We start from the raw sequence: 26559 nt of genomic DNA on the forward strand, positions 1-26559 counted from the left end.
CTGGCCTGACATACAATCCAATGGCTATTGAAATGCTTTCAGAAACCATGCAAGGAGTTCAATTATGAGCTTCCAATAAGCAAGCAAAGTAAGAAAATGGCGGTCCCCTCTTGTATGCATATAAACAATGTTGCTGCATATAAACAATGATGAAATAAAAAAGAATAGAGAAAGTGACAAATTGATTGCCACTTAAGCGAGTCAGCAGTCAAGACATTCCCCAGGGTGTGGTCCTACTCATGCAGAACAAAGGTTCTGCTCCTCTCTGCCACCCCCCCACCTGTCAGGACAAAATGATAGAACTGATTCAGCTCATTCCAATGGGGCATAAACCACAATGCAACCACACTGAGATGACCCAACCAGGAGCTTAAAAATATGAGCAGAACTAAAGTGTGGTTATGGTACAAGCAAATCCGCCCTTAAAAAACACTTCATCACCCTTGGCCACCTACTGTGCCCATTACAGCAGGCTTATTTTCGCCATCACAACAGTCTAGTCAGAAAGGAATAACATGAAATAACACTCAAACCTCAATCCAGACAGGAGCCCCAGGCTCCTAAACGTCCGTCTGATTCAGATGATAGAGTTCTTAACTTTGGCCTACACACTCCTACAACTTGGAGAATAAAAGAATGTGGCCCTCTGTTCTATTTCAGCGAACTGGCATAGGAATGTGTTTTTGAGCAAGGAGACAGAGAGTTTGACACAAACAGCCGGCCCACCAACAGCTGCCCCCCAGTTATGGAGGAAACTTAACAGGAGTCCTGAGACATCCATTTCCCAGCAGCACTACATCAATCTGACATAAGAAAACAGCTTGTGAAAGAGCAGTTCCATCGCAATAAGACTGCTGAAATATCTGGCTTATGGAGTGAGTGCATCTCAATTAGTGTATGAATAAGGCAGATTTAAAGGAACTACATGGCACAGTGCCTGAAAAGATACACAAAAAAGAACCAGTTAAGGATCTTCATCTGTTAGGAAACTGTTCACACTGTAATACTGCAGTAATATTATAGTATGTATTCAGGTGGAACACATTACAAGAAACTCAACTGTTCACCTTTTGCATTAGTTATAACAAACTCATCTATACAGTCCAACTTTTACTGCCCCCCAGTGTCAACTTGCAAACGCTACAATGTTTTTAAATCGACCGTTGTATTACAGGAACTTCTCAGCTGGACCAGGAAGTTGCGTAGGCCTACTGCGTAGTCTCTTTAGTAATAAGTAATCTTTGATCACATGATCCACAACTATTAACGGAAGTGTTTTGCGGTGCAGCAGGTGACTCGATGGAAAAACAGAAGTGATAACTAAGCTAGTTCAAGAACAGCTTAATGCCTTAATTTAACGATTCAACCAACACACTGTAGAGAGGTACGTTATGCGCCTAATAGTTTTTGGTTATACGTTACTTACGTTTTGATGGCCAAGCAAGAAATCTAGCCAGCTAGCTTCCTAAATACACGCCTGTGGCTAGCAGTCCATAACGTTTGTGAGAGATGGTTACTGATAATTACAGATTGGAGCTCGCACGAATGCATGTCACGTTGCATGTAGGGTCTGTCACCATGCTTTAAAACAACGGTCTATCTAACTAGCTTTATTGCATTTCTAAGAGTCAGTCGGGATTAATTGCAGCTATGCGTCCGTGCATAGAAAACATGTAACTGTAACTTACGTCAGTTCACCGTCTATTTTCCCCGAGGCTGCATTAGCTCGACTACGTTACTTTGACTGTTTAACGGACTAAGTCATAAAAACCTGTCAAGCACTTGCGTGTGTGCGCTGTGTTTTTCCTATCTAGCTACGATGGAGGGGATCAAGTAGCTCGCTCGCTTGACGCACATACGTCAGACGTGATGAATGCTATTTTGTTGTCAGTGCTTTGCGTGATGCATTGATTATCCCATGCTTAAGCTGCTTTGTCTCTGCACTTGCCGAACAGTCAAAATTACGCTATACCAGTGTGAAGTCGTGTAATATTCTTAAAATCACCCTGATGTTTTTTTTTGTGTCTGGATTTAATGAATCCAGACTTGAAATATGATGCCATTGTTTAATCAAAACTCTATTATTTACAGTTCAGCCCCGGACCTTGACTCGTCCCCTCTCATCCATCCATCCCTGAGTGGCTATCTGTGATCGACTGCCTCTGGATCCTTCTCCCACTATGGCGATCCTATTTGCTGTTGTTGCCCGTGGCACCACGATTCTTGCCAAGCATGCCTGGTGTGGGGGGAACTTCCTGGAAGTCACAGAGCAGATCTTGGCCAAAATACCCTCAGAAAACAACAAGCTGACATACTCCCATGGCAGGTAAGTGTACTGCTTGGTGAACACATATTCTGGTGTGCCTGGATGGACTGTCTGTGGAGTTCTGCATGAGGAGGAAAGTGCCTCCTAAAATGCTGAAGTCCCAAGCCTTGTTTGGACCCCCCTACTGTGTCATTTGCATCTCAACTGGTGTAGCAGGACTTGAATCAAAACTTAGTAAAATTACTAAGCAATGGATTTTGCACACCAGCTCACACTGGCAGGATACTATTTGTTATAAACAATTTTCATTGTTTTACAAGCCTGATAACCTTCTATATCTCATTGCATATCCCAGATTTCTCTGTAGTACATTAATTGGTGTGCGATCTTGAACATGACTTTCATTTATACAATCACTGGGCTAATTAAGTTGTTAAGAACAACGAGTGGAAAAAAACAGCATAGACATCACATCGTTCTGGGACTTGTTTGTAACCGAGGAAAGGTAAACTGCATTTATATGATTTTATTAACCCAATTATCTGGTTTTCCATGTGTCCTTTGTGTGCAGCTATCTCTTCCACTACATATGTCAAGACAGGATCATATACCTGTGCATCACTGATGATGTGAGTTCATAAGTGGTTTATTCTTCATTGTAAATATCGGCAATTTACTAATGTAGTTAGTTTGCCCTTTATGCATCTTTTCAAAGTAAGAGAAGACACATTGTACGGTGCATAAGTAAGAGACCATACTATTTTTTTTACTTTCTAGTGAAACCATTAAGTGCAAGTTATTTATTTTTTAGTGTGAGAAAATAATGCAGCAAACATATATTTAGCAGAATATTACACAAAACCTCCACAACTATGTGCAATATCAAATCTTTCAGTATTTGCTGTGTCCGGCCTTTGCCTTTATTACAGCTTCTATTCTATTCAGGAGACTTGCTTAGAATTTTTCAAAGAAATCTGCAAGAATATTTTTCTATGCTTCTTGTAAACACCTCCAAGTTTACAAGAAGTTCAGCCTTTGAAGTTGGTTACATTTTATGCTTCTCTCAAAACAAGTAATCCCAAACCCATTCAGTAATGTTAAGGTCTGGACTCTGGGTGGCCAGTCGATTGTTCTAAGAACACCAGAAGTTTGGTCTTCTTAGTAGTGTACTTGGTGCCATTATCTTGCTGTAGAAGTAATTTTCTCCCAATCAAATGCTGTCCAGAGGGTATTGCATATATTAAGATTTGTTTGTATTTATTAGCATTCATGATGCATTCAATCAAAACCAAGACATGGTGGTCTCTGACTTTTGCGCAGTACTGTAGGCCTAAATGTTTACGGCTATGTGTACTGAAACTGAACTATACATGTTTTAAAAAATAATGGAAACTAGATTCTAAAGAATGTTTTTTTTTATTTTGAAAGAGGTCAAGAAGATATAGTAAAAATTATAAGTGTCAAACGTAGAATATAGGCTATTTTTATGTGGATGGCTGAATCATTGTGATTATTTTGTGTAATGTATTTTAGGTGTACATCAGTGATTTTCTTTTCTCTTTTTAATACTGTGACTATAAAAGCAATATCATTATTTTTTTAGTGATATAGTGATTATTGGCTAATTTTTCAGTTTAAGTAAACTGATTACACACACCATATTGTGTACGCCACGTAGACCTAGTTGGATGTGCAGTGAATGAACTGGAATGTCTTGGATGAATCCATTCATTTTCAGCATTTAGATCTTCTTTCAATCATTATTTACAACCGTGTTGTTTGAATGACTGGACTCGGAGCGTGCAGGGATTTTTGCTCAGGTAGATTGGCCGTTGTCCTGAAATGCCCTGAGTGTGCCTGGTCGCCCTGCAGGACTTCGAGAGGTCGCGGGCGTTCAGCTTCCTCAGCGAGGTGAAGAGAAGGTTCCAGACCACGTACGGGTCCCGTGCGCAAACGGCGCTGCCCTACGCCATGAACAGCGAGTTCTCCAGCACGCTGGCGGCACAAATGGTGAGCGGGGGGACGTAGGCGTGTTCACGTGTCCGAAAACTGCCTGAGGACAAATCAAAACAATGAAGAAAAGGCGTCAGCAGATGAATGTGATTGGTTGTGGAGCTTGAGATCCCTCAGTCAACCCATCATTTGGGCGCAGATTTTATTTTTCAATATCATTGCAATGTATTATATCTTTAGATCAAAAAGAGATTACCAAATTATTTTATCACTCCATACTTCTTTTCATTCAATTCTGCCTGGTTGTCTTTGTATATTACTTTGTTGTAAACATGCACTTTACTCTGACATTGGATCTTGGTATTTGGATAGAGTCTGACAAGCCTAAATTAGGATTGTGTGTTTTTGGAACTCGAGTTTTTATGGCAGGATTTTATTGTCTTCACAGAAGCACCACTCAGACTCACGAGGTTCAGACCGCGTGACAGAGACACAAATGCAAGTCGACGAGTTAAAGGGCATCATGGTCCGCAACATAGGTAAGCCAGAGCCATCAAATGCCTTTGTGAGTCTTATGCTCCGATTCATATGCTAAAACTTAAAACCTTTAAGTTTGCACTTCATCCCAGTCTTCTTATTTTATTGCATGCGCTGATGCATAAGAGTCAGTGCAGCAGTAAAGTATCTCCATCCGGGCTGCACGCTGTCACCTGCCTGACTCTGTGGTCTCTCTCTCAGACCTGGTGGCCCAGAGAGGGGAGAAACTGGAGCTGCTGATTGACAAGACTGAAAGTCTGGTGGACTCTGTAAGTGACCCTGACAGTCTTTAAAGCTGTATCCCTCCACTCCGACCTGAGAGCAATAGCATTAACCCTTTAAGGTGGAAGATCACAAATACGTGATAAGAATGTTCTTAACTGAAGTAATGCTGATGCAATTACTAAAGGTAATTTGAAAGCAGTCGAGTTCTAGAACATTTACTTTTGGGGGGGAAGAAAATGAAAAGAAAACATACATCTTCAAAGGGTTAATATGCTCGTTTTTCCTTCTGCCAGTCGGTTACCTTCAAAACCACCAGCCGCAATCTGGCACGTGCCATGTGCATGAAGAACCTGAAGCTGACAATCATCATCGTGGTGGTGTCCATTGTGAGTGCAAAACTTCTCAGTTTGTTTCCTTGGTTTCATTCAACAGTGCCAGGATTCCATATGTCAACTAGCCCAGTGCTGCACACTCGTAGAAAATCACATTTAAAGTAATTACATGAAGTATTCAAAAGTTCTTGACAATAACATTTTGACAAATGTACAGTATAGTGCTGGTATGGTTTGTTGAAATGTTTTTTCAATCATCTACAAAAGCTTTATGTCCATGTTTTATGTAAATTATGCCCTTAGAAACTGATCTGGAGCAGTATTTAGATGTTGCTTAGGGTGTCTGGGGTCTCTGGGGGTAAACAGCTGATCCTGGGGCAATTTTAAAATTTGACATACATTGAAACTAGCTTTATATTCCTTTATCCTAATGATATATTCTACTGTCCAGATTTTATGGATCCTTGAATTTGGAGTAAGTGGATTTGACATGCATGTGATGTGGTTACATGCATGAAAGCTGTTCTCTTGCTGACCTGCTTGGGATCTTCCCCAGGTTGTCCTGTACATCATTGTGTCTGCAGCCTGTGGAGGTCTGAGCTGGCCCAGCTGTGTGAAGAAGTAGAGTAGGAGAGAGGGGCCCCACCCCGTCCCCCTGCACCCCAGTCTCATCTGACTCTGACATCTGCTGGGGGAACCCTAACCACTTATGAGACCACACCCTACTTCAGCTGAACCCAACCACACCTTTTCGCCTCTCCATCTTCTGTCCTCCCATTTCTTTGGTCCTCACGGAGGGAGACAAGACGGGGCCATGCTTGCCTTATCGTCAGGACACACCTTAGTGTGGAAACACGGCAACCCAAACAAGCAGTACCTGCCCATTTACTCTTGGAATGATTGATTGATATAGGCAAACGGGCAGTTATGTAACCTGTACAGATTTCAATATTAATACTGTGGTCCAGCTTTACTGAGACCCAAATGAAGACCCAAATAGGTGATGGTGCCAAAAGACCAAGGTAAAGGGCTCTCGAGGGAATGTTGCCTGAGGTGGTCCTAACCTGCACCAGTTTAACTATGATCTTCAACGTATGCCCCCAGAGGACACTTGGAGTGCTGATTTATTCTCCAGTCTAAACCATTTCATTTATTGAAACGGTCCCCGCATGTGATATTTACTGTCATTGTTATGTATGCAGCGTAGTTCCTACATGGTTCACTTCCATGGAAACGGTTATAGATGCTCAGACCACTGTGGTACAGACTGAAGTATATGATGTTCATACAGTGTTTGGAACTGGCTAATGTGTCCCCTGAAATCTAGTTCAAATTCCTTATATAATAGAGCGATGATTTCTTGGATTAGGCAACCTTCTGAATCACAAAAGTGGGTAAACTTTGAAGCCGACCACATCTACGTTTGTTTACTTGGGCTGGTTCGAGGGAGGGGAAGGGACTCGGGGCACCAATCCACTGGCATCCATTCTTGTAATCGATAGGCGTGTAGAGTAAACGACAGGTTTGCTGTGATTGACAGGCATGCTGAGCGATTGACAGGTATGTGGAGCGATGGCTGTTCTGAGTGCATTGTCTGCCATGTTAAACTAGAGCGCTCTGTCCGTCAGCCATTTCCTGTGCATTCTGCTGTTGAAAAGCATTACTGGAGCAAAATCCCATTGCCACATTGTTCTGTGTGAGCGAATGAATCATGTGAATACAGCTTAGTCAAACCGGTGACCTAATGAGAGTCCCTGAGCCACCATCTAGGCTAAAAGATTTTGTACAGAGCAAGTCTAAGATAGTTAATATATTAATATTCCATTATCTTCCACTATGTTACCACCTATATTTTCACATTTGTTCTGAACGCCACATTGCTGTTACTCTTGTATTTTGAATTTGCTAATGTTGTACTTGGGTTGGCACCTAATAGAAGTTCAGAGATGATGGGTCAAGTCCTCAGAGTCTCTCACTTTCTTGGAAAAAAACTACCATTCCTTCAACAGAGCTGCCCAGAGGGCACGATGAAACTACAGCTTGATTTACAAGTGCATTTCTGTGTTCCTGGTGATTTTTTTTTTTAACATTACCAGCTAATCTAGAAACATTGCTAACCATGATATCGAGCATGTCTGTATGTTGAGTCCTACCTTTTCAATATGTATAACCGATGAGTAGATCTGGCCTTGTCCTGCGCCTGTAATTGTCCCTAACCTGAAAGGGTAAGCAGGGACCGGACTGTTCTGGATACAGGATGCACCGCAAAGGCCAGACAGAACACACGTGCATCCAAAAGCATTGCTGGCATCCAGGGGTGCCTCATTCTTTGCATCAGGCCTCTTGCCACTTGCCGAGCTCGTCTGCAGCATCATCACTGATGTTCTCCGAGGCTACTAAATAAAATGCGCAGATTGCACTGGTGTGCAGTAGATGCAAAACAGTGTCTCTGATCTGTGGAATGTTCATTTCATGTTTGTCTGGGTCACTGGCTCCAGGTGTACATCTGTTTATATGTGTAAAGCACTTTTAACCAACAGTTTTCTTCCTGCCATCATCATCAATTTATTCATGTTTGATTTTGTTATTTAATTATTTTAAATGCATAGTAAAATAAAGTTATCAATGTTGGCCATGCTTTTTTTGTGCACTTGATTTCTTACTAAATGCACTGGACCAAATTTTATGAATATTGTACTTGTGTAACAAAAAAATTATCCAGGGTAGTTTTTGTGAAATAAAACAATAACAATCCAACTCTAATTGTATAAGGACAAAAGAGACTGGCCATTTGGTTTTTGTTCATTTCTACATTTAATTTCAGTCCATAAATTTCAAATTTGGCATTATTCCATAAATTCAAGTCTTTACTACGGACCTATTCAGTAAACTTACAGAAAAAATATTTGTAAAATGCATTTCCATGTCAGAAACCTAAATATTTTAAACACCATTAACTAGCCAACAAATTTTCAGCGTCTGATATATTCTTTTTAATTTGTTTGGGACAAGTACAATTAAGCACTAATACAATGCCGTAGGCAGTACCGGTTGCACATATGAACAGGCAGAGCTCAATTTCAACACTGGGCCCTTACTGAGCATTGATAGTTTAAACAGGAATGGTTGACTATTATGTTTAAAAAACATACCGAGTGTCATAAACAGGCAGTTTAACGTCTGTGATAAAAATGACAAGGAAAGTACAGCAATGGAGCAACACCACGTTGGTAAGGACTCGACCACTCAACTAAAATTTTGCAATCTAGTTTTTAACCAGTATTTTTATTTCTTCATTGTAGCAATATTAGCCTAACAGCAGGAGATAATGCAGAAGGACAGATGTGAATATCATTATATGAAAAGTTGTGTAATGCCTTGTCTCACAACTTTTCTGTGGCTGGATTTTCTGAGAGAAAAGTGGAGACAGTTTTAATGCTCTGCCCTGTAGAACCAGGACATCTGATACAGTGCAACTCCACAAGCGGCTAACTTGTGGTGCAAGATCCGTCAGAAAACAGGGCAAATTGCTCAACTCGGGTCCCAGTTTTGACCGTCCCATATAACAACAGAAGGAAGTGAAGGAAGTGAAAGAAGTGTGGCTGAGTTGGCGGTTACCCTGGAGGGGGCCCTATGGAGACAGAAGCTGTGCAATGCAAGGACAGTTCCTGTGAATGCTTCTGAAGAGAATAAATGTGCAGTGCAGGATGAACTGAAGGATAACAAAATACTAAATAGGTTTGATTTGCTTGCCTACTCTTCAGCTAACTTCACTGTAAAGACTCCCCCCCCAGTACCCAGCATCCTGTCAGGCGCAAGCTGGAGCATGAAGCAATCTGGGCTGTTGCCATCACTCTTGGTTAAAGTTCAAGTAGTTTTGGTGACTAAAACCATATTTCTATACAACTGTGGCTATAAACAGAACAGGGGTCAATACAGTTATTCTGGATTTTATTCTCTCAGTATGGTACTATGCCCTACTTCAGCCCCAACATTACAGAACTCTTGCAGGTTGTATACAGTACATGTGATCTCAGTTCCAAGTGGAAATCTTGGGGCTGGACTGCAGTGCCTTGAAATTAATTTCCTCCCCCTCTGTGTCTTTTAGTTCCAAGTCATTTCCCAATCTAAAAATGCAGCAAAAATTAGAACACATATGGCATGTGTATGTGAAAATGAACTGCCTGAAAACAAGCTGTTTACAATCCTACAGCAAACTAAATCGATAAATAATATAGAAACTATATTAAATAATGCATTCTACCATTTTCAATTACGCATCCTATAGCATTCTGCCTTCATCAGTGAAATGTTGTATGCTAGTCACATGACCTTTATATAACTCTATAACAGCTGCGTTCTACCAATCAACAGCAGAGCACTACCAATTAGAGCCTTGCTTTTCATATAAGCTATTAAGAAGTACTGAACTCAAGCAACTAACTCATCACCACAGGTGCACAAGTTAATGAGAAACTACCAATTAGAGCCTATAGTTACATGTAAGCTATCAACAAGTAGTTCATATTAAAAATCCAAAAGGTAATTCACATTTTAAATAGAAAGACACCTCACTCTTATTAAAACCTTTAAAAAGAATTCAGCAACTACATCCAGTAAATATCCATACACAGAATTTTTAGTGAAAACGAGGCCAAAAGATTCAAATTTTTTGACATAGTTCCTTCAGTGAAATGGCACTGCTTGCTGATGACCATATACCAAGCATCACAGGTGTGCAAACTAATTACACCAAATCAGAACCAATCTGACCCTCTAGCGTAGCCAAGTAGTCATTCCTCTGTAATTAGTTTGTACACCTGTGGTGATTTGAGTTAAGTACTTGTTAATAGCCTACCTGAAAATTGAAGCTCTGGATATGGAGATCTAAATTTTGAGATGTAAAAATGGGATGAAAAGAACACAAATTGGAAGAATAAAAACAACTGTGGGAATAATATCTTTACCTTGAGCTCCAGATCTGACTTCTGGGGCTTCTTGTTCTCCCTTCTCCTGGGTCCTGTAAGGTCTCCAGTTCCTTAGACAAAGTTGAATAAGAGCAGGTGGGTGAACCAGCACTGGACAAATACATCTAGTGCTGTCTCAACCAAATGCTCATATTCAACCTTCTCTAATGTACCTATATACAGTATTTATTCCCAGAAGACAGTTTGGCAAACAATACATAAGTTATAGCAGAGTATAGCAGATATGGAAAAGCAACATATAGCAAAACTAGTAGACATTACCATCAGTTATATTAACCAGATTGGTGGATCCTTCTGGGTCCTGAGAGCCATCTGTCAGATTGGTGGGTCCTTCTGAGTCCTGAGGTCCATCTGCCTGAGGCTCGTCTGACTTCTTGTAGTAATACTCCATGTCAGGAGGTCCAAATCGCTGCAGAACACAGCATCACCACAGGAATGGGATCAACACAGGCAGAGCATACAGGAATCATCTTTGCTATTCTCTGATTCAAAACAACTGCAAAGAGAACTAATGCTTTTGACAGTTACAGTAATTGTGCAGGATGCGACACTGGTAAGTGATGAGAAGGTAAAACATGGAATTTAGGGCTTCCAGACGGTTAGGAACAAATCCTTATTTAACTGGCGCATATTGTCAACTTTTGATTTAATTTGCAGAATCCTTTAGTGCGTTTTTTGTTCCTGTTGTTTTTCTTCTTGTGTCTTCATGCACTGGATTCAATGTGGTATGAAATGGGCTCCATCAAATTTGACATTTGTGCATTTGTTGATGCCGAGGTTGATGCATCCCTAAATGGAAAGCATTCATCAGATCTGAACAAGTTGCACTCAGGCGTCAACATCGCAGGCCAGGGATGGCCATGGATACAAACAGATGTGGCAAGCAAGCAGCATTCAGGCCCAGCACAGCATGAAGTGCTTTGGGTTTCTTGCACTGTTTCCAATGGGCTACATTTATTTGACAGTTACGTTTTGTTTAAGTCTTGAGAAATACATTTTTTTGTATATATAACTTGGGATATAATGAACTGTTTAATTATTGTCATTGCTTATTGTATTCTGTTGGGACAGTGAGGATTGAGTAAAATATGTTTATAGTTCTGAATCCAGCAGTTTAAACAGGTAGCACCCTTATAAAGAGACCAAACATGGAATATGTCAGGAAGTAATCCAGCTCAGCTACTGAATTCCTCTAAAAACATGAAAGATAATGTCTACTTCTAACAACAGAGGTGATTTTTGTAGACAAATAATTATTAAGTCCACCAGGTTGTAATCTCCAACTTCAGAAAACTCTTTTTCATGTAACATGATCTTTCTGCATTCTGTAGTCATGCTGAGTCTATGACCCCCAATAATTCTGGTGGTCTGTGTCTTAAAGAAATAAAATAATAAAATGTTCACAGGAGAGAAAACTCCAGGACACCTTTTTATGCCTATTGAGGGGAGGGGAGGGGAGGGGAGGAAAACAGACCCTCAGATTGACTCGTAACTGCCACAAGCATGTTTCCTTTGATGTTTGTGTTGGGGGGAAAGAAGAAAATATACCTATGGTCACACAGAGCAAGTTTGCAAGATCAGATTATATTGTCTGCTTCTCAAAGGTGATCATCTGAAAACTGAATATCTAACTGTTCATAGTACATTACATTACATTACATTACAGGCATTTGGAAGACGCTCTTATCCAGAGCGACGACATTGCTGCTGCTTGCTGTTTGGAGTCTGAAATTGTGAAGGATGCCCATGTACATGTACTTTTCCTATAAAACAAGAGCATTGCCTGTATTGTGCACTGGGTGTTTGCAAAACCGTGTACTACTGAGTGTTCCCAGGGAGCAAAAGCCGGAATCTAGAAGAGTGGCAATCCAGGTTGAGAGACGTTTTGACATAAAAGGACTAAATTAGCCCCAATATAGCACAGGATATAGCCTGGCTACATTCTAGTTGGCTAGAAAGCTTTAACTTTTCAACCAAATGTAACTGGGTTTTCACTGACTTTTCACCGCCGGGTTGTTGCTTAAACTTGGGTGAACTTATTTCTCATTGGTATATTTTCAGGTATAAGCCTGCAATTCTAATGCATTAATTTCTTGAACATTCTCAGAGCTCTCTTCAATGTGTAAAACATCTGTTCGACTAGTAGCCTAATGTAATAATTATTTAATAAGGGCTAGGTTAATACTAAAGCGATATATCTAACTGGAGAGGACATGAACTTCCCTACAAGTAAAGACTGACCTTGTCTGGCCACATAACGCTGATGAAGAGGATGATAGGCAGACCCACGCTGAAGACGTACACTCCCCATAACCAGGGACGCTTGTGTGCAGCCACCAAAAGTTGTAGTACCAATCCTGGCTGAACAAAGATGAAGCACTCCCATAGTACAGACAGAACTATTACAGTACTGACACACAGAAATTGAGCACTATCACAGTACAGACACAGAGATGGAGCAATATCAGAGTATATACCAAGAGACTACAGAAGAAGCCATAGCACAGAGAGAGAGAGAGAGAGAGAGAGCACTATGAGAACAGATACAGACAGAGAGCTATCACAGCAATGGTATTGAACATAATCTATAAATCGGTAGTTCTGCGCAACAGCGATTGAAATCAATGACTACATATTTGGAAATTCCCCACCAACAAAACTCTTGACAGACTAGTACTATAAGTTTGTGTTACAAGTCTGATGTAATCTGCCACTGCATCTTAGCTGTTGAGATTTGGACCATGGATTTCAATCCTTTCTTCCTCGTTTGCGGAATACCACAAACTGTACATACACAGTAGAAACCCTCCTATCCTTATGTTAGCTAAACATAAAGATAGCTAAGGTCTGAATACCTAATGTGTGAGGTGGTCCAGTATAATAACTGGCCAATTAACAGGTTAAGTATTCTAGATAGCAAGCAGATGACTACAAATAGTAAAATTTCACCAAGGGAGTATGGAGAAAGTATTTGTTAAGATGCTTGGAATGTGTAAAGAATGTTGTCAGGTGCATAATTTAGAATAAACTTATGCAATGTTTCAGCGCGAGCGCGAGCACACACACACACACACACACACACACACACACACACACGTGACAGCGACTGTGATATATAGTAGTTAGGGTAGTAGTTCTGCCACCCAATAGGTACTTCAGCAGCTTTGTTTAGTTGTATGGACCTTAGGACCCAACTAGCCCCCCATTGCACACTAGGGACTGGCTGTCATGGATTTAACATTATGGCACTATCTTTTCCCGCAGAGTTTCTTTCAATCACTTTACCAGGGGCCAGAAATAACTTTTAGTCCTATTTAGATTGAAATGTGGAATTTTGTGTTTTGCATTTCATCAGAACATATTACACTGAAAAGTGTCCAAAAATAGTTTATGCTATTGTATACATATAACGGAACTTTTATTAACCAGACCCCATTGTATTCATTTTCTCTTTGCCCACATGTATACGGTTGCATTCTCTCTCACAGTCCGTCTCTGTCCCCAGGTGTCCTCAGTCCAGCGACGGGCCACCTCTGGGTCATCACACAGCAGGATGTTGTCAAAAAGCACACCCCCCATCACAGACCACAGCTCCAATCCCACTGCAGCCACAGGCCTTATCTGGAATGGTGGGGGGGCATCAGAAAATGCAGGATTTGGCATAGTGCGAGGATACCATTGCCCCTGTGAGAGAGGAATGGAGGAGTTGGTTGTGGTAAAGAAAGAGACAGGATTGGGAACTCCAGATTCAGATTCATACGTCTCAATTTGTGTGATTTAAAAGTGAACCCACTCATGGACGAGCTGATCAACACGATAAACAAGTGTAGAAAATTTCCAGAGGAATGTGCCACATTACTTAAACCACTCTAAACTAACTAGCATTCTCACAAACCTGCTGTATATTACAACATTGCAGAAGCATGAAAGTCTAACACAGTAGAGCCAGCACTGGAGTAACTAAGAGCACAAGCACAAGAATATGTTTTTTTTCTCACAATTACAGGTCATATGTGATAGAAATGGGCACATGCACCAATAATATGTATGAGGCAGAATTGCTTTCATGCTCCAATGTTACCTGATAGTTGGGGTTCTTAATCATTGGGGGCCTCCATTTCCCCTTGTAGGAGGGGTTAGAGATCATGGGTGGGCTCCATGGGCCACAGCCAATAACCTGTGAGCATGCTGGGTTCGAAATCAGAGGCGCCTCCCATTTCCCATCCATGTCCTCATCCCTATTAATCAAAGACAGAGGAGAAAACTAAGTGCTTCTTTTTATGGACATTACACATTTTTTCCTCAGGTTTAAGACATTTTATTTGGAAAAAACAGCATGCAGATTTAACTTGCATGCTTTGAAATTTCCCATAAATCATGTTGCTGAACTGACCAGTCATGTGGACGCTCTGCCTGAGGGTCAGGGATGAAGGGAAGCTCCTCCACCAGCCACCCGGGAGGTCTCTGTGCCGAGGGGTCAGGAATGAGGGCTGGAGCGTTTTCGTCCCTTGGAAGGAACAGCGACAGAAATATCAGAAAACTGGATGTTGCGGTGAAGTGGAGAGATATGGGCATGAAATCACAATGCAGAGCAGACGAACCATGCAAAGTATGATGCATATTTCAAAGCATACTACAGTCGTGCAGCAGTTTTATTTTACTGGAAGGAAAGACACAGAAAAACATTAATAACTTAGCCATTAGGACGTTAACAGGTCTTTGACATATTCACAGTTGGTATGGTTTCTCTTGGATCGCATACCAGTCCAGGGGTTTGGTTGCCGTAGGGTCTGGGATAAGGGGTCGGTCATCCCAGTCTTCAGGTTTCTTATCACTGGGGTCAGAAATTTCTGCTGGGGGAACTAGAGGAGGATCCGTGTCTTCCAGAAGGCTGCCTTTACTAATCAGTGATAGGTCAATAAGAATTTCGTAGCTGTGGTCAGGGTACAAACCTGCAAAAGAGGAAGGCTAGGTTAATTCCAACTGTAATATTGGGCTAATGAACCACGCTACCAGGACGAATCGTTTTTTAACTATGTGAATTTTTTTTTTTTTTTTACAGCAGCCCACTTTGATTTCTCTCTCAGTGAGACTTACGTAGTGTGTACAGATGAGGCCGTTGGTCAGAGAAGTATTCCTTCAGGTCAGCATCTGGTTGCCGGACATGTCTCTCCTGGTGCAGTCCAGTCAGTGGATCACCATCACAGACAATGAAATGGACCTTGTGGCTGCTCCCACATTTGTCAGGACCAAACATGATGGAGTAGGGAGTGGCATTGTTGAAGTGGCTCTGAAACAATGCACCGGAAGAGATTCTGAAGGACACATGCTAAGCAGTATCTAAAAAGTGCTTTGAAAAGTCAGTCAATGCAAGCAGTAGCCAGGACATAAACTACTGGCCCATCATCTTAAGGTGAAGTGTAGGTGCTAGGTGGAGCTGGTGTTTTTTATATCATGAGAAAACCCGATTGTTGTTGACAGAGGAGATGGTGATGCAGGAATATTCTTCTGTTTACACCTGTATTCATAAAAGAGCTCATAAAGGCAATTATGAAAAGAAGAGCCATTTACTGGTGTTCTGTCAAATATCATACTGGCAATCTAATAATTCCTCCAGGTTAAATGGCATCTTCATCTCAACTTGTGTGTGCTGAGCATTCTGGCTGCTTTTGAAGTGTGGTGAGTAAACCAGTGTGGGACTCACCAGACGAAGCTGACTGAAATGAGAGAGCAGTTTGATGTAGGCCCCTCCACAGTCAACGGTATTCTGGAACAAGACCTCATACCTGCGCACACATTTATCAGAGAAGGGGTATAACTGCTGCTGTAAGACGCTGGAGTGAACCTTCTGAATTGCATGCTGTCCCTGTATGTGGTACTCACTGCAGAATAAGGGGCCTGTCCCTGAAGTAATGGGGAGCACGAAGGTAGGCAGAAATAGCATGGTGTCGGCCTGGGGACTTCAGAACTAGGCCTCTGTTCCCATGCATGTCTGAGTTTTCCACAGGCTCTTCCAAGGCCCACTCCCCTATTAAAACATGTAATAGTAAATACACAAGCATATGTCTAGATTACCAGAGGGACAGGTCAAACTACATCTCACTGATTTGCAAAAAATATCACAGGTAACAAGTTAACCCCTCTGGAATAACTATGTGACCTTTTTTGGTGGAATCAAATTTGCCAGACCTACCATCATATTTGAGCACATCCTCTTCTCCCTCTTTTAATGCCTTGGACAGGACCCACCTCCTATGGTATAGATAAAACACACCAGGGCCTGTACTGCAATTGAAACCACATCTACTCTATGGCAGTAACTTTAAAATAATGCTTTTAAAAGTTCTAAGGATCCAGGAAAACACAAATTTGCCCTTATAGGAAACCATTCTCATCAAACACAAGCTGGATCCAGCTGTGGATTAATTCTGGATGCTGCTGTTATGAATCAGCTAGAGATAACAGTAGTCAAAATTATGCCGTGGGCAACAGAGCATATACAGTTCTCTAATAACCCTGGTATCATAATAACAGCTATTTATCTGCTAAAGGAATACTACCCCAGAGCTACCCCAGTGAACATTTTTGTGGTGAAAAGTCAGTGAAACACTGTTTAGGCATTCAGATGAAAATCCAGCTACATGCTACATTGAAAAGTGAAAGTTTTCTAGCTGACTAGGATGTAGCCAGGCTATATGTGGGTAAAACCTGAGCCATATTGTGATTAACCTCCTCAGAACCTACTCTGTTTATGTCAGAACATCTCGCAATAGGTACAATGGTGCCTAAGCTTGGAATTAAGCCAATGCCCTCAGACAGCCCTCAGTTTCCTAAGCATTACACTAAACTGCTTGCATACTAAACTGGCGACACCAAAGTGATACCATCACAATATTGATTTAAAAAGTGGAAAACTTTCCTGCTGAAACAGACTGGATGGCAACCTCAAAGTTTACATTTCCTCTCATTCATTATTGAGTCATACATTGTTACAGACTCTCAATTGCACATTTAGTTTTGTAAAAACAAAAATTAGCTTAATGTTTTTTTTTTAAATAATGGTGTTCTTACCTGAACAGAGTTGTACATGATTAAGCACCATCTACAGTGAAAAACTGGATGACATGGTTACAACTTAACATTGGCGTTGCCTGTACCTGTCCAGTGGACCTGAATCAAACGTTTCGGCAAAGATGGCTTCCTCTGGGGCCTGCGCCGACTGGTACAGACTCTGTGATAGACATGTGAGCTAGAGTCAATAAAGATCAGCTTTCAAAGTCAACATTGCCGTGGAATTCAGACAGGAGGCAGAATATAGTAAATACCACAATGAGATGCGTTATAGCGTGTTCAAACAAGTGGCATGCCCCATTCCGCCCCTCTGAAAACAAGGAAACTGACCTTTGCTTCTTCCTGGGAAGCCAGCGTCAAACGGAGACAAAAATACAACGGCACCAACCGCAGCAGCATTCCCACCCAGCAAAACGATCCACACAGGTGTGAAAATGAATATTCCTTTACCTGAAGAGTCCCTCAGCAAGGTCTTAAGAGTTCTGAGGAAAAATCTGATTCCTTGGAAGTCCTGGCGTAAGCGGACTTTGACCCCTGGGCTGGCGGTTCACATGGCAACCAATGAGCTTTGCAAGATATATTTTTTGCCTACTGCAATGAGATCTCCGGATTAATTAGTCAGCAAATTAACTATTGATATATAAATTAAATAAACTTTAAAGTACTCAATGGGCCATTCCCAGCTGTTGATGGCAATCATATAAAATCCATTTAATCACTTTTCGAAACTTGTTTGTTTCATTTGTTCCAACATGTTCTATTTCCTTCATGTAAATGAAAAAATATAGTTGAATTAATTTCAATGAAAATGTTTACACACATAATATAACCGCAATTCCTTACAATTAGTAACACAATGACAAATAGTGAATAGTCAAATCCTTTATTGTAACAAAAGCATCCCCCCCCCCTCCCCAAACAAAGTTATTTTAATTAGTTAGACATTTCTATTTCAACACAAACAAAATCACTCAAATGTGATGCGAAAGCTCTTCTCCTGCTCCTTGCGCCGGTTGTCGCACAGCTTGGACACCTCCTCCACCCTCCTCTGCAGAAGCACTGTGAAGAAGGAAGGAAGGTCATCCTTACACAGGGCACAAGCCTTAGGCCTGGGTCATAAACAGACATATTTCACAGGATTTATGGAAGTGAAAAATCTAACGGAATGGGTTTTAAGCAATTGCACGGAGGCGGAAATTAAAATAAAGTTGGTTTTAAAAGCTCAACAAATGAATTGAAATCTGCCCAGGTACTTTGGATTCCAGCCATGGATATGACCATTACCAAAGGCTGAGAGACAAAGTACAGATATACAAGTCAACGGCAGGTGCTCAATATGCATAGCATCTCCACTTCATTAAAACTACAATGATTCGTTGCAACCTCCAATTCATTGGCTTTCTCATCTTAAAACAAACAGAACTGTTGGCCTTCAATCCTGTTATCAGATGTTTACATATGCAACGGCTTTCCAATATTCACCTGAATTTTGGTCGATCCACTGAAGAGAGTCCATGTGTGCGTTCAGGATTTTGCAGATCTGTTGAAGCTGAGAAAATAGTGAAAGATGAGTGATAACATAGTGATATCAATCGCAGATTAATTTATCCCTACATATCATTAACCCTTTCTCCTCTTCCAATTATCAGCCATTATTATATCTTCTCCCGATCCAGGTGATCCTCATCATCTCACCATGTTCTCTTTGCAAGCTCTATACATCACCATAACTCAAAGAATGCATTTTAAAATTTGGTCAAGGGTGCATGCTGGCTGTCATTCCAACCACACTCATTAAAAAGATGAATTTAACATCAAACTGAATGACAACGAGCTGAAAGAGTATTGTGTTAAAAGTAGTTAAAGGAAAAAATACGTTGTTAGATCTACATCTAAATTCTTAAACAGCAACTGCCGATTGCATCGCCCAGGGAATAGGAGGGTTCAGTCGGATAGGGTTCTGTGCTCATTGCTATCTAGCATCTCCTGCAACTCTATAGGTCACCCGTAGATAGAAGTCAAAGCCGCACATGAAAGGTCTTGCTCCGACTCAGCTCTGTGCGAGCTTAACTGTAGTGAGCGCTGTGTAAAGCAGCAGCAGTCCTCCACGCACACACTGGAGGAGAACCGTGGATATCTGAACTCTCCCGAATCAGCGGTGGGGGGTTCGCAGCATGAGCATGGGATCAGTTACAGATAACTGGGCACTTAAAATTGGGGAGGGAATTGAATATACTCAGCCACACAGTGGGCACCAAATTTATATATAAAAAAAAAAAAATAATAAATATAGATTTGCCAGACTCCCATAGTGCCCTGGGCTATACCGGGTCGCTGGTGTCGGCAGGCCCACTGGAGGTGTTGAGGTGCTCAATGATCTCCTTCAGATCCTGGGACATCCGCTTCAGCTGGGCATCTACATTCTCTGCCAGCTTGTACCTGTGGAGAGAGAGAGAGACATCTGCCAGTCAACAGAGAGGAGCGGAGGGACTTCTACCAGTCAAGCAGACCCACCAAACAGTCAGATGTTTTTTGTTTGGGATTACCTCCTGGCAATACACCATAAGTCAGCTCTACATCTGGTATGCCTTTCAAAGCTGCCACAGGAATCCACGCTTATAAAATATACTGCACTTACGAAATCTAACAAATGTGCTACGAAGAACTTTAAGCAACTTTAAGCAAGCCCGTTCAGCGACGTGCGGGACGTGTGCGGACTCCCTCACAGGGACGAGGACCTACGTTCTCTCGCGCTCCTCGTCTGCGTTCTGCATGTAGATGGTGCCGCTCTGTTCTTTCACCGACTCCTCAAGCGGAGTAAGCAGGTCTTCCAGCTCCTTCTGCTGAGACAGGATGAAATCCAGTTCCTGGTCCAACCTGTGACCGGGATAAAGCCTCCCTCAGTCAGGTCACGCACCGGCACTGCTCTTCAACAGGTGTTTAGACACAGTCTTCCTCAGCATTACACACATTACGGACGCAACCACATGACTACTCTCCTAATTTATAGCATCTTGCAGAGCACATGTTTGCAAGCAGAACAGTTAGTGGCCCAAACAACATTCTGTACCTTCGCTGGTCCAGTTTCACCTTCTCCATCTCTCTGTGTAAGGATGTGATCTACAGAGACAGAACATCACAGGTTAGAAGATTCCCAGCTTCCTTAACGGTCACTGATGCATTGCGCGTAGTATCCCTTAAGGCTTATTTTGTCAAACCAGATCTTTAGATAGTCAGTCATTTTTGAAGGGAGGACATTCTTTAAAATCCACTGCAGTGAAAAATTGTGGTTTTGTGGCTGCAATGTGTTGGAAACCAATGGAACAAAGCACAAACATGTATACAAACGTGCAATCCAACTTTAATGGAAAACTTTCTGAAACTGAAATTTTGGCGGACGGCTGAAACAAAGTTGTGTCAAGACAATGCGGTCATCCTCAAGTTGGCAGAGTAATTCCCCCAGGTATACTAGCGGCCGCCCTGCTTTATTTGAAGACCAATTTTAACCAAAAGGTTCTCAACAGGTTTTAGCAAGTCGACATCACCAAAGTCTGCCACTGGTTCCCTCCTACCTATTCTAATACATTGCAGATTACATGATAAGAAAACTACCAAATGTACGGTTCTGATTCCAAAACGTGGTTGAGGTGACATGTCTTCCTCAACCAGACAAGCAATCCACAATGCGAACATTCGTCAACGTTTCCCAACATATTCAAATTTCTTTCTGTTTCTGTGACAGAGCCTCTATGGGCAGCCCCTACCTTCTCTCCATTCTCCAGGAGCATGCGGTCCCAGGCGTTGACCTGCGTGGCCTGCTGGAGGAAGTGCCTCTCCTGGTCCTCCAACTCCAGACTCCATTTGTTAATGAGACTCTCCAGCTGGGCGTACGACATTGTTGGAGGTGCGCTGGAGGGGGACAGATTACAAGGCCTGGATTTGTGACTATGGACTGACTCTGCTAAATGCACAAATGTGAGGACAGTATCTCAGAGAGGCACAGGCCTGGACCACACTGCCAGGCTGAGCAGAGAGAGGGACGGGCCTGGACCACACTGCCAGGCTGAGCAGAGAGAGAAGAGAGGGCAGGAGGCTGGCAGCGTGAGGACCGACTCTGTGCGCTGTGGGCAGGGCGGGTCTTTACCTGGTGGCAGCTGCAGCGGTGGAGGTGGCTGTGCCGGTGATGGAAACCGTGGGGCCCGTGATCGGAGCCACGGAGCCGGAGACAGTGGGGGCTGCGGGCTTCAGACCCAGAGAGAAAACTGTGGCAGCACCGGAGGCAGGAGCAGCTAGAACCGCAACAGGAGCAAACGCATAATAAACCTGAACGGTCATGCAGAAACGGAAACATGCAAACACGTTTGAGCTGCATCTCCGCTCCCCACTCATGCTCAACTCTGAACATGAATCATGGCTTTACCAGCCCGGCTTTACACAACTAAAACTACATACTCAAAGCCAGTTGTTACTTGAAGCACTACACTCGGTTGCCTTTTGCATCTACTATGGCGCTTAACTTCACGTATTTACGACTTATAAAATTAGAGACGGGAGACAAATTAAAGGAAAACCCAACATAGTGTCTTAGTAAGGTGTTGGGCCACCATGAGCTGCCAGAACAGCTTCAATGCGCCTCGGCATAGACTCTACAAGTCTCTGGAACTCTACTGTCTTTCCCATAGATCTAAATGCAGATGTTACTTTAGTCACTCTTCTTATTGAAACACTAGCCAGTTGAGCAGTCTTGGTGACTGAAGCTCTTGCCGTCCGTGCCCCAATAATGAACCCTCTTTCAAAGTCACCTTTTTTAAAAAATTTAAATAAATTGCACTGGATAAGAGCATCTGCCATTGTAATGTAAATGTATGTAATGTATCATACCAGGGCTTCTTTACTTAGTAGTGGTCTTTATCCAGATCAAATTTAACAAAGGGTTCATTCTCAAATCAGATTTATCCTTTCCTTGACAGTTTCAGAATAAATGTATAATCATCTACAGTTTTTGGTGCAGGACTACTGTGAGCTGTCCTGAGTATAAGATTAAGATTTTTTTTTGTCAGAAGTCTTTTGATATAATTATGAATTATAAAAAGAGGAGACTATTGAAGCCACAAAATATTGCACAAAATTAGGCACAAGGTCTTCCAGACACTTATAATAATTGGATAATTGTGATAACAGTCCAGGAATGCAGTTTTACTCTCTGACTTCATGATCAAATGTTTGATTAGTAGTCTAAAGAGGACGCATCACAACATTTACGGTTTTGCATTGAACAAACGCTCTTACACAGGTGACATTTCCACATACAATCCATTTGATGTACATTTACTGCCGCAATTCTGGCTAAGTGCCTCACACACCCAAGCGTACACTGGAAGAGCTCCAGCAAGGAACTGAACCTGAAACCTTTCATTCATAAACTCCTCATTCATTGTAAAACACTGCCATCCTAAAATTAGTGATAAGAAATGGTTTCCGACGCAGGTATACAACACAGCCCTGTGACGTTATCAGTACACCTGAAGCCTTGGCATGTACCTGATGTGGCAGCGCTGGTGGTGGCGGCTCCCAGAGGCTTTAGCATGAAGGCCGCGGCTCCGCCGGGGGCCGAGGAGGTCGTAGGGGCCACAGCTGCGGTGGCCGCGCCCACTGTTAGCCGAGAGAAAGCAGGAAGTGACACGTTACAGTGGGCAGTGCCTCTGACGCAGCCCAGAGCCGGCTGGGCTCAAGACCCTTCGTGGAGGTTCCTTGAGTGCCGTGCGGATTACGAATGCCCACTACTATTTGAATTTGGGACAGGCATACCAATATGGACAGCGAATGCAACCCATTTGAGTTCTCAGACTCCCTCACTGAAACAGGTATTTTCCTGAGCAGGCAGGTCTGCACAGGTCTGTGCAGCCCCGTGCAGGTGGAGGAGCGGGCACTCACGTGTGAAACCTGTAGGCGCTGCAGATGCGATGGAGGCGGCTACTGTGGAGGCCGTGAAGAGGGAGGAGGCGTCTGCAGGGGCTGGCTGGCTCACTGGCGCCGCGGCGGCGGGGGCCGGAGTGGCTAATGAACCAAGAGAGCGGGAAGACCACCCAAAAACACAGTGAGAACACACACAGGATTCAACACAGGTAGGGCCCTCTCCTTACTGAACACACAGATCACTGTGGACCTGTTACAAGCTTTGACTCAAGAAGCCTTTAACAAGCACCAAACTGCAGCCTCATCACATTTCAGGTGATTATAATATTAAGGACTAGCCATTGCTCCAAGCTCCCCATACCTGAAGGTTTGACTCCAAAAGCGAACCCTCCCGCCTGGGCTGTAGTCCCTGGAGCAGTAGTAGTCCCTGGGACCACTGAACCCAGAGTCAGGCCTGAGAATAATGGACAAAGCATCACTTCCGTTCCCATAAACTGTGCCTGCAATTACTGCAGGATTAAAACACTGGTAAAAAACACAGGGTTTCACCAGTGTAATATCATTCTTCAGGTCAATTTTCATTACTGAACTCAGGAAACAACACGTTTCATTCACCTACCACCATTTGAATGAACAAGTAACCATGCATTGTTTTTTTTGCCATTCAGCCATTTTTTTGTACCTAGAGACTGCATGTCACCCAAACTTAAAAATAACAGTTTGATGACTTTTAACTGTACTGTTTAGAACCTAGAACAATTTAAGCTCAGGAATAATAATAATAATAATTATTATTATTATTATTATAATTTCCAGCAGTTTCACTGCTTACACCGCTAGTTAAAACAATTGCATCAACAGAGATTAAATAAAATTATGCTGTGTTAGAACGTCTCAAAGAAAGTCTTCCACAAACTGAAGTATCAGATGTTTATAATGTACATGTTCCATTCTTTAATGCCCTACAAAATAATATTATGTATGAGAGGTTGGTGCAGATGCATGTTCCACATTGTGTCCTTGTAGACCTGCGGATTCACCTGGGTTCTGACCCCCCAGGGAGAGGGTGGCAGAGGGTTGCACTGGGGCAGCTGCAGCAGTGGTGGTCCCAAATGAGAACCCGCCCCCTCCTGCAACTGTGGGAGCAGCGGTGGGGTTTGCCTGGACCTGGGATTGAAAATTTTCATGAACATTCAGGGGAGGAACTTCACAGGAATAAAAAAGAAATTGTGGGGCTTACTTGCACAGGCTGCCTTTACCATGTTGTATACATATAGAAACATAAACCTTTTATCTTAGCATAAGCAGACGCAATTGCACAACCTACTAATAGTACCCAAAAAAAACAAAAATTAAGTTGAAATTTAATTAAATGAGTTTACTTTTTACATGGGATTATTTCGCTGAATAACAAGAAATGTTGAATAATGTATTTCCTCTGAGGGGAGAATTCACTGTGTATGCAGAGGGTTTCATTTCTACTGAACTCCCAATAAATGGACTGCTGACAATTATCTGTGCATGAGATGTTTCCAGGAATTTACCAGAAATTTTCCAACCCTGTGCAACCCTACCTGGACCTTAGGTCCCCCGAAACTGAATCCTCCCAAGGACTGGGTGGCAGGGGGTCCCCCCATGGAGAACCCCCCTGTTGGTGCTACTGTGGCGGCTGGCTGAGTCTGGGCCGGAGCAGCTGGGGTTCCTATGCCAGTGCTGGCGCCAAAGCTGAACCCTCCACCCGCTGGAGCCGCGGCGCTCTGCGTGGTCATCCCCCCCAGCGAGAACGCTGCCCCCGAGGAAGGGGCTACGGTGCCCAGCGTCAGTCCCGTCGGGGCGGGCTGTGCTGCTGCTGCCATACTCAGGTTGGGCTTCGGAGTGTTGGTGCTGCCAAACGAGAGGGACATTAAATGTACGCTGCACGGTCTGTGGTGCGGGACATGTCTTCAATCGCAAAACACGCGCAGGTCAGACACAGGCTACCAGCTAACAAGCACACAGAGCGCTTACCCAAAAGAGAAACCGCCAGTATTAGCAGGGTTCTGCGCAGGAGTGCCGAAGCTGAACCCTGCGGTCGTGCCAGTGCTGCTTTGGGCGGGAGATGAGAAGAGCCCGGTGGCCTGAGGGGCAGCGGCTGGGGGCTGAGATTGATTTGGCGTTCCGAAAGAAAAGCCCCCACCCCCACCGGCAGTAGAAGTGCTAACCATACCAAAGCCAGTGGGAGGGACAGCCCCAGCGGTGGTCTTTGGCGTCCCGAAGCTGAATCCAGCGTTGCTGGAACCAAAACTAAAACTCATTCTGCTACCTGGAGAACAATGACAAGATGCAAGGAAGGCTCCATTACGAAAACCAAACACGTTTCACCTCTTAAAGACCTACACTGCACGCCTAACTACACTCGAATATTGATTTCATTTGACATCTGAATGTAGAGTTGGCTAGTCTACACAGCCAGTATAATCATCTCACGATAAGGAGTCAGCTTGTAACTTACTACACTTAGCATTTTAATGAGGTCACATCTGTTGGTTAGCCAAATTAACACCTGCATTCTGTTTAACAGGTCAATTCGCTTGTTGATGGCTTTTTAAAACAACGAAGTCACCAGTACCAGCTAATTTAGCGAAGTACATCAGCACTTTCCTATGGTATCATATCCATCTACCTCATCTGTGTCTGCAGCTAGACTAACATAGTCCAGTTATAGTCACATACCACTCGTATAGTAACACTGTAGCTAACGCAATAGTTACGGTTTACTTGCCAGCTAACTGATAAAACAGAAACCGAAGAAACTCTTGGTAATTTAGCTGGCTAGCTAGCCCAGCAGCGATGTATTATCTGCGCCATACGGCACAGTAAACTAGCCAGTGCTAATGGGGTAAATTATAATTAGCTATACGTAATCCTGAACATTAGTAAAGACCCTCGTTCATATTACATATAATTGCTATTAACATAACTTACAGAACGTTTATCCAATTCCCAACCCACAGATATGAACTCTTTCCGAAAAAATAGCGGCAGCAAGACTATCACACTTGCGTCAGGCAGGGTTCAAGGACCCATATTGTTGTTAACTACGTCAATGCCGGTTGCAATCGGAATCTGCTATACACATGTCTGCACGTTAGAACTCATTGCCCTGGCCTGGGCCAATATTACGAAATTGACTCGTTCTTTCGCCGCACCGCTCCCCCATAATTTAAATTCCGTTTCATAGTACAAGCCATTTAATGAATTCATGAAAATGGCGAGAGGTCCTTCCACGTCC

General features: G+C 42.8%; 3 protein-coding genes across 8 annotated transcripts; 1 reads left to right on the top strand and 2 right to left on the bottom strand.

Annotated features, from left to right (window-relative positions):
* The first annotated feature begins 1227 nt into the window (after positions 1-1227).
* On the top strand, positions 1228-7944 carry LOC118235539 (vesicle-associated membrane protein 7). The gene is made up of 8 exons (XM_035432981.1): positions 1228-1384; positions 2092-2326; positions 2838-2895; positions 4139-4276; positions 4668-4758; positions 4958-5025; positions 5275-5367; positions 5870-7944. The coding sequence occupies exons 2-8, from the start codon at positions 2181-2183 to the stop codon at positions 5936-5938; spliced, it is 663 nt and encodes a 220-aa protein (XP_035288872.1). The 5' UTR covers positions 1228-1384; positions 2092-2180; the 3' UTR covers positions 5939-7944.
* A 181-nt stretch (positions 7945-8125) lies between these two features.
* Positions 8126-17904, bottom strand: LOC118235538 (calnexin-like). 6 transcript variants are annotated; one of them, XR_004766874.1, is made up of 14 exons: positions 17703-17904; positions 17459-17550; positions 16495-16553; positions 16185-16329; positions 16006-16087; positions 15399-15591; positions 15064-15253; positions 14695-14808; positions 14383-14539; positions 13788-13985; positions 12543-12658; positions 10563-10710; positions 10281-10333; positions 8126-9440 (listed from the first exon to the last, which is right to left on the bottom strand). XR_004766874.1 is itself a non-coding variant. In XM_035432978.1 (14 exons), exons 1-14 carry the CDS (start codon positions 17769-17771, stop codon positions 9429-9431), a joined length of 1632 nt encoding a protein of 543 aa, XP_035288869.1. In that variant the 5' UTR covers positions 17772-17904; the 3' UTR covers positions 8126-9428. The 6 variants fall into 6 exon arrangements, 4 of the variants coding, with proteins under 4 accessions (XP_035288869.1, XP_035288870.1, XP_035288868.1 ...); XR_004766873.1 differs by having other exon boundaries at positions 10281-10351; XM_035432978.1 differs by having other exon boundaries at positions 10281-10351; positions 12543-12662; positions 17459-17532.
* Positions 17905-18239: 335 nt separating this feature from the next.
* nup62l (nucleoporin 62 like) lies at positions 18240-26516 on the bottom strand. The gene is made up of 14 exons (XM_035432975.1): positions 26253-26516; positions 25296-25590; positions 24863-25172; positions 24329-24455; positions 23650-23742; positions 23307-23429; positions 22914-23024; positions 21517-21661; positions 21137-21281; positions 20443-20492; positions 20115-20249; positions 19700-19811; positions 18855-18921; positions 18240-18431 (listed from the first exon to the last, which is right to left on the bottom strand). The coding sequence occupies exons 2-14, from the start codon at positions 25580-25582 to the stop codon at positions 18340-18342; spliced, it is 1797 nt and encodes a 598-aa protein (XP_035288866.1). The 5' UTR covers positions 25583-25590; positions 26253-26516; the 3' UTR covers positions 18240-18339.
* Positions 26517-26559: the final 43 nt, after the last annotated feature.

Source organism: Anguilla anguilla, chromosome 9 (genome assembly GCF_013347855.1).
Source record: "Anguilla anguilla isolate fAngAng1 chromosome 9, fAngAng1.pri, whole genome shotgun sequence".
NCBI classification, from domain to species: domain Eukaryota; kingdom Metazoa; phylum Chordata; class Actinopteri; order Anguilliformes; family Anguillidae; genus Anguilla; species Anguilla anguilla.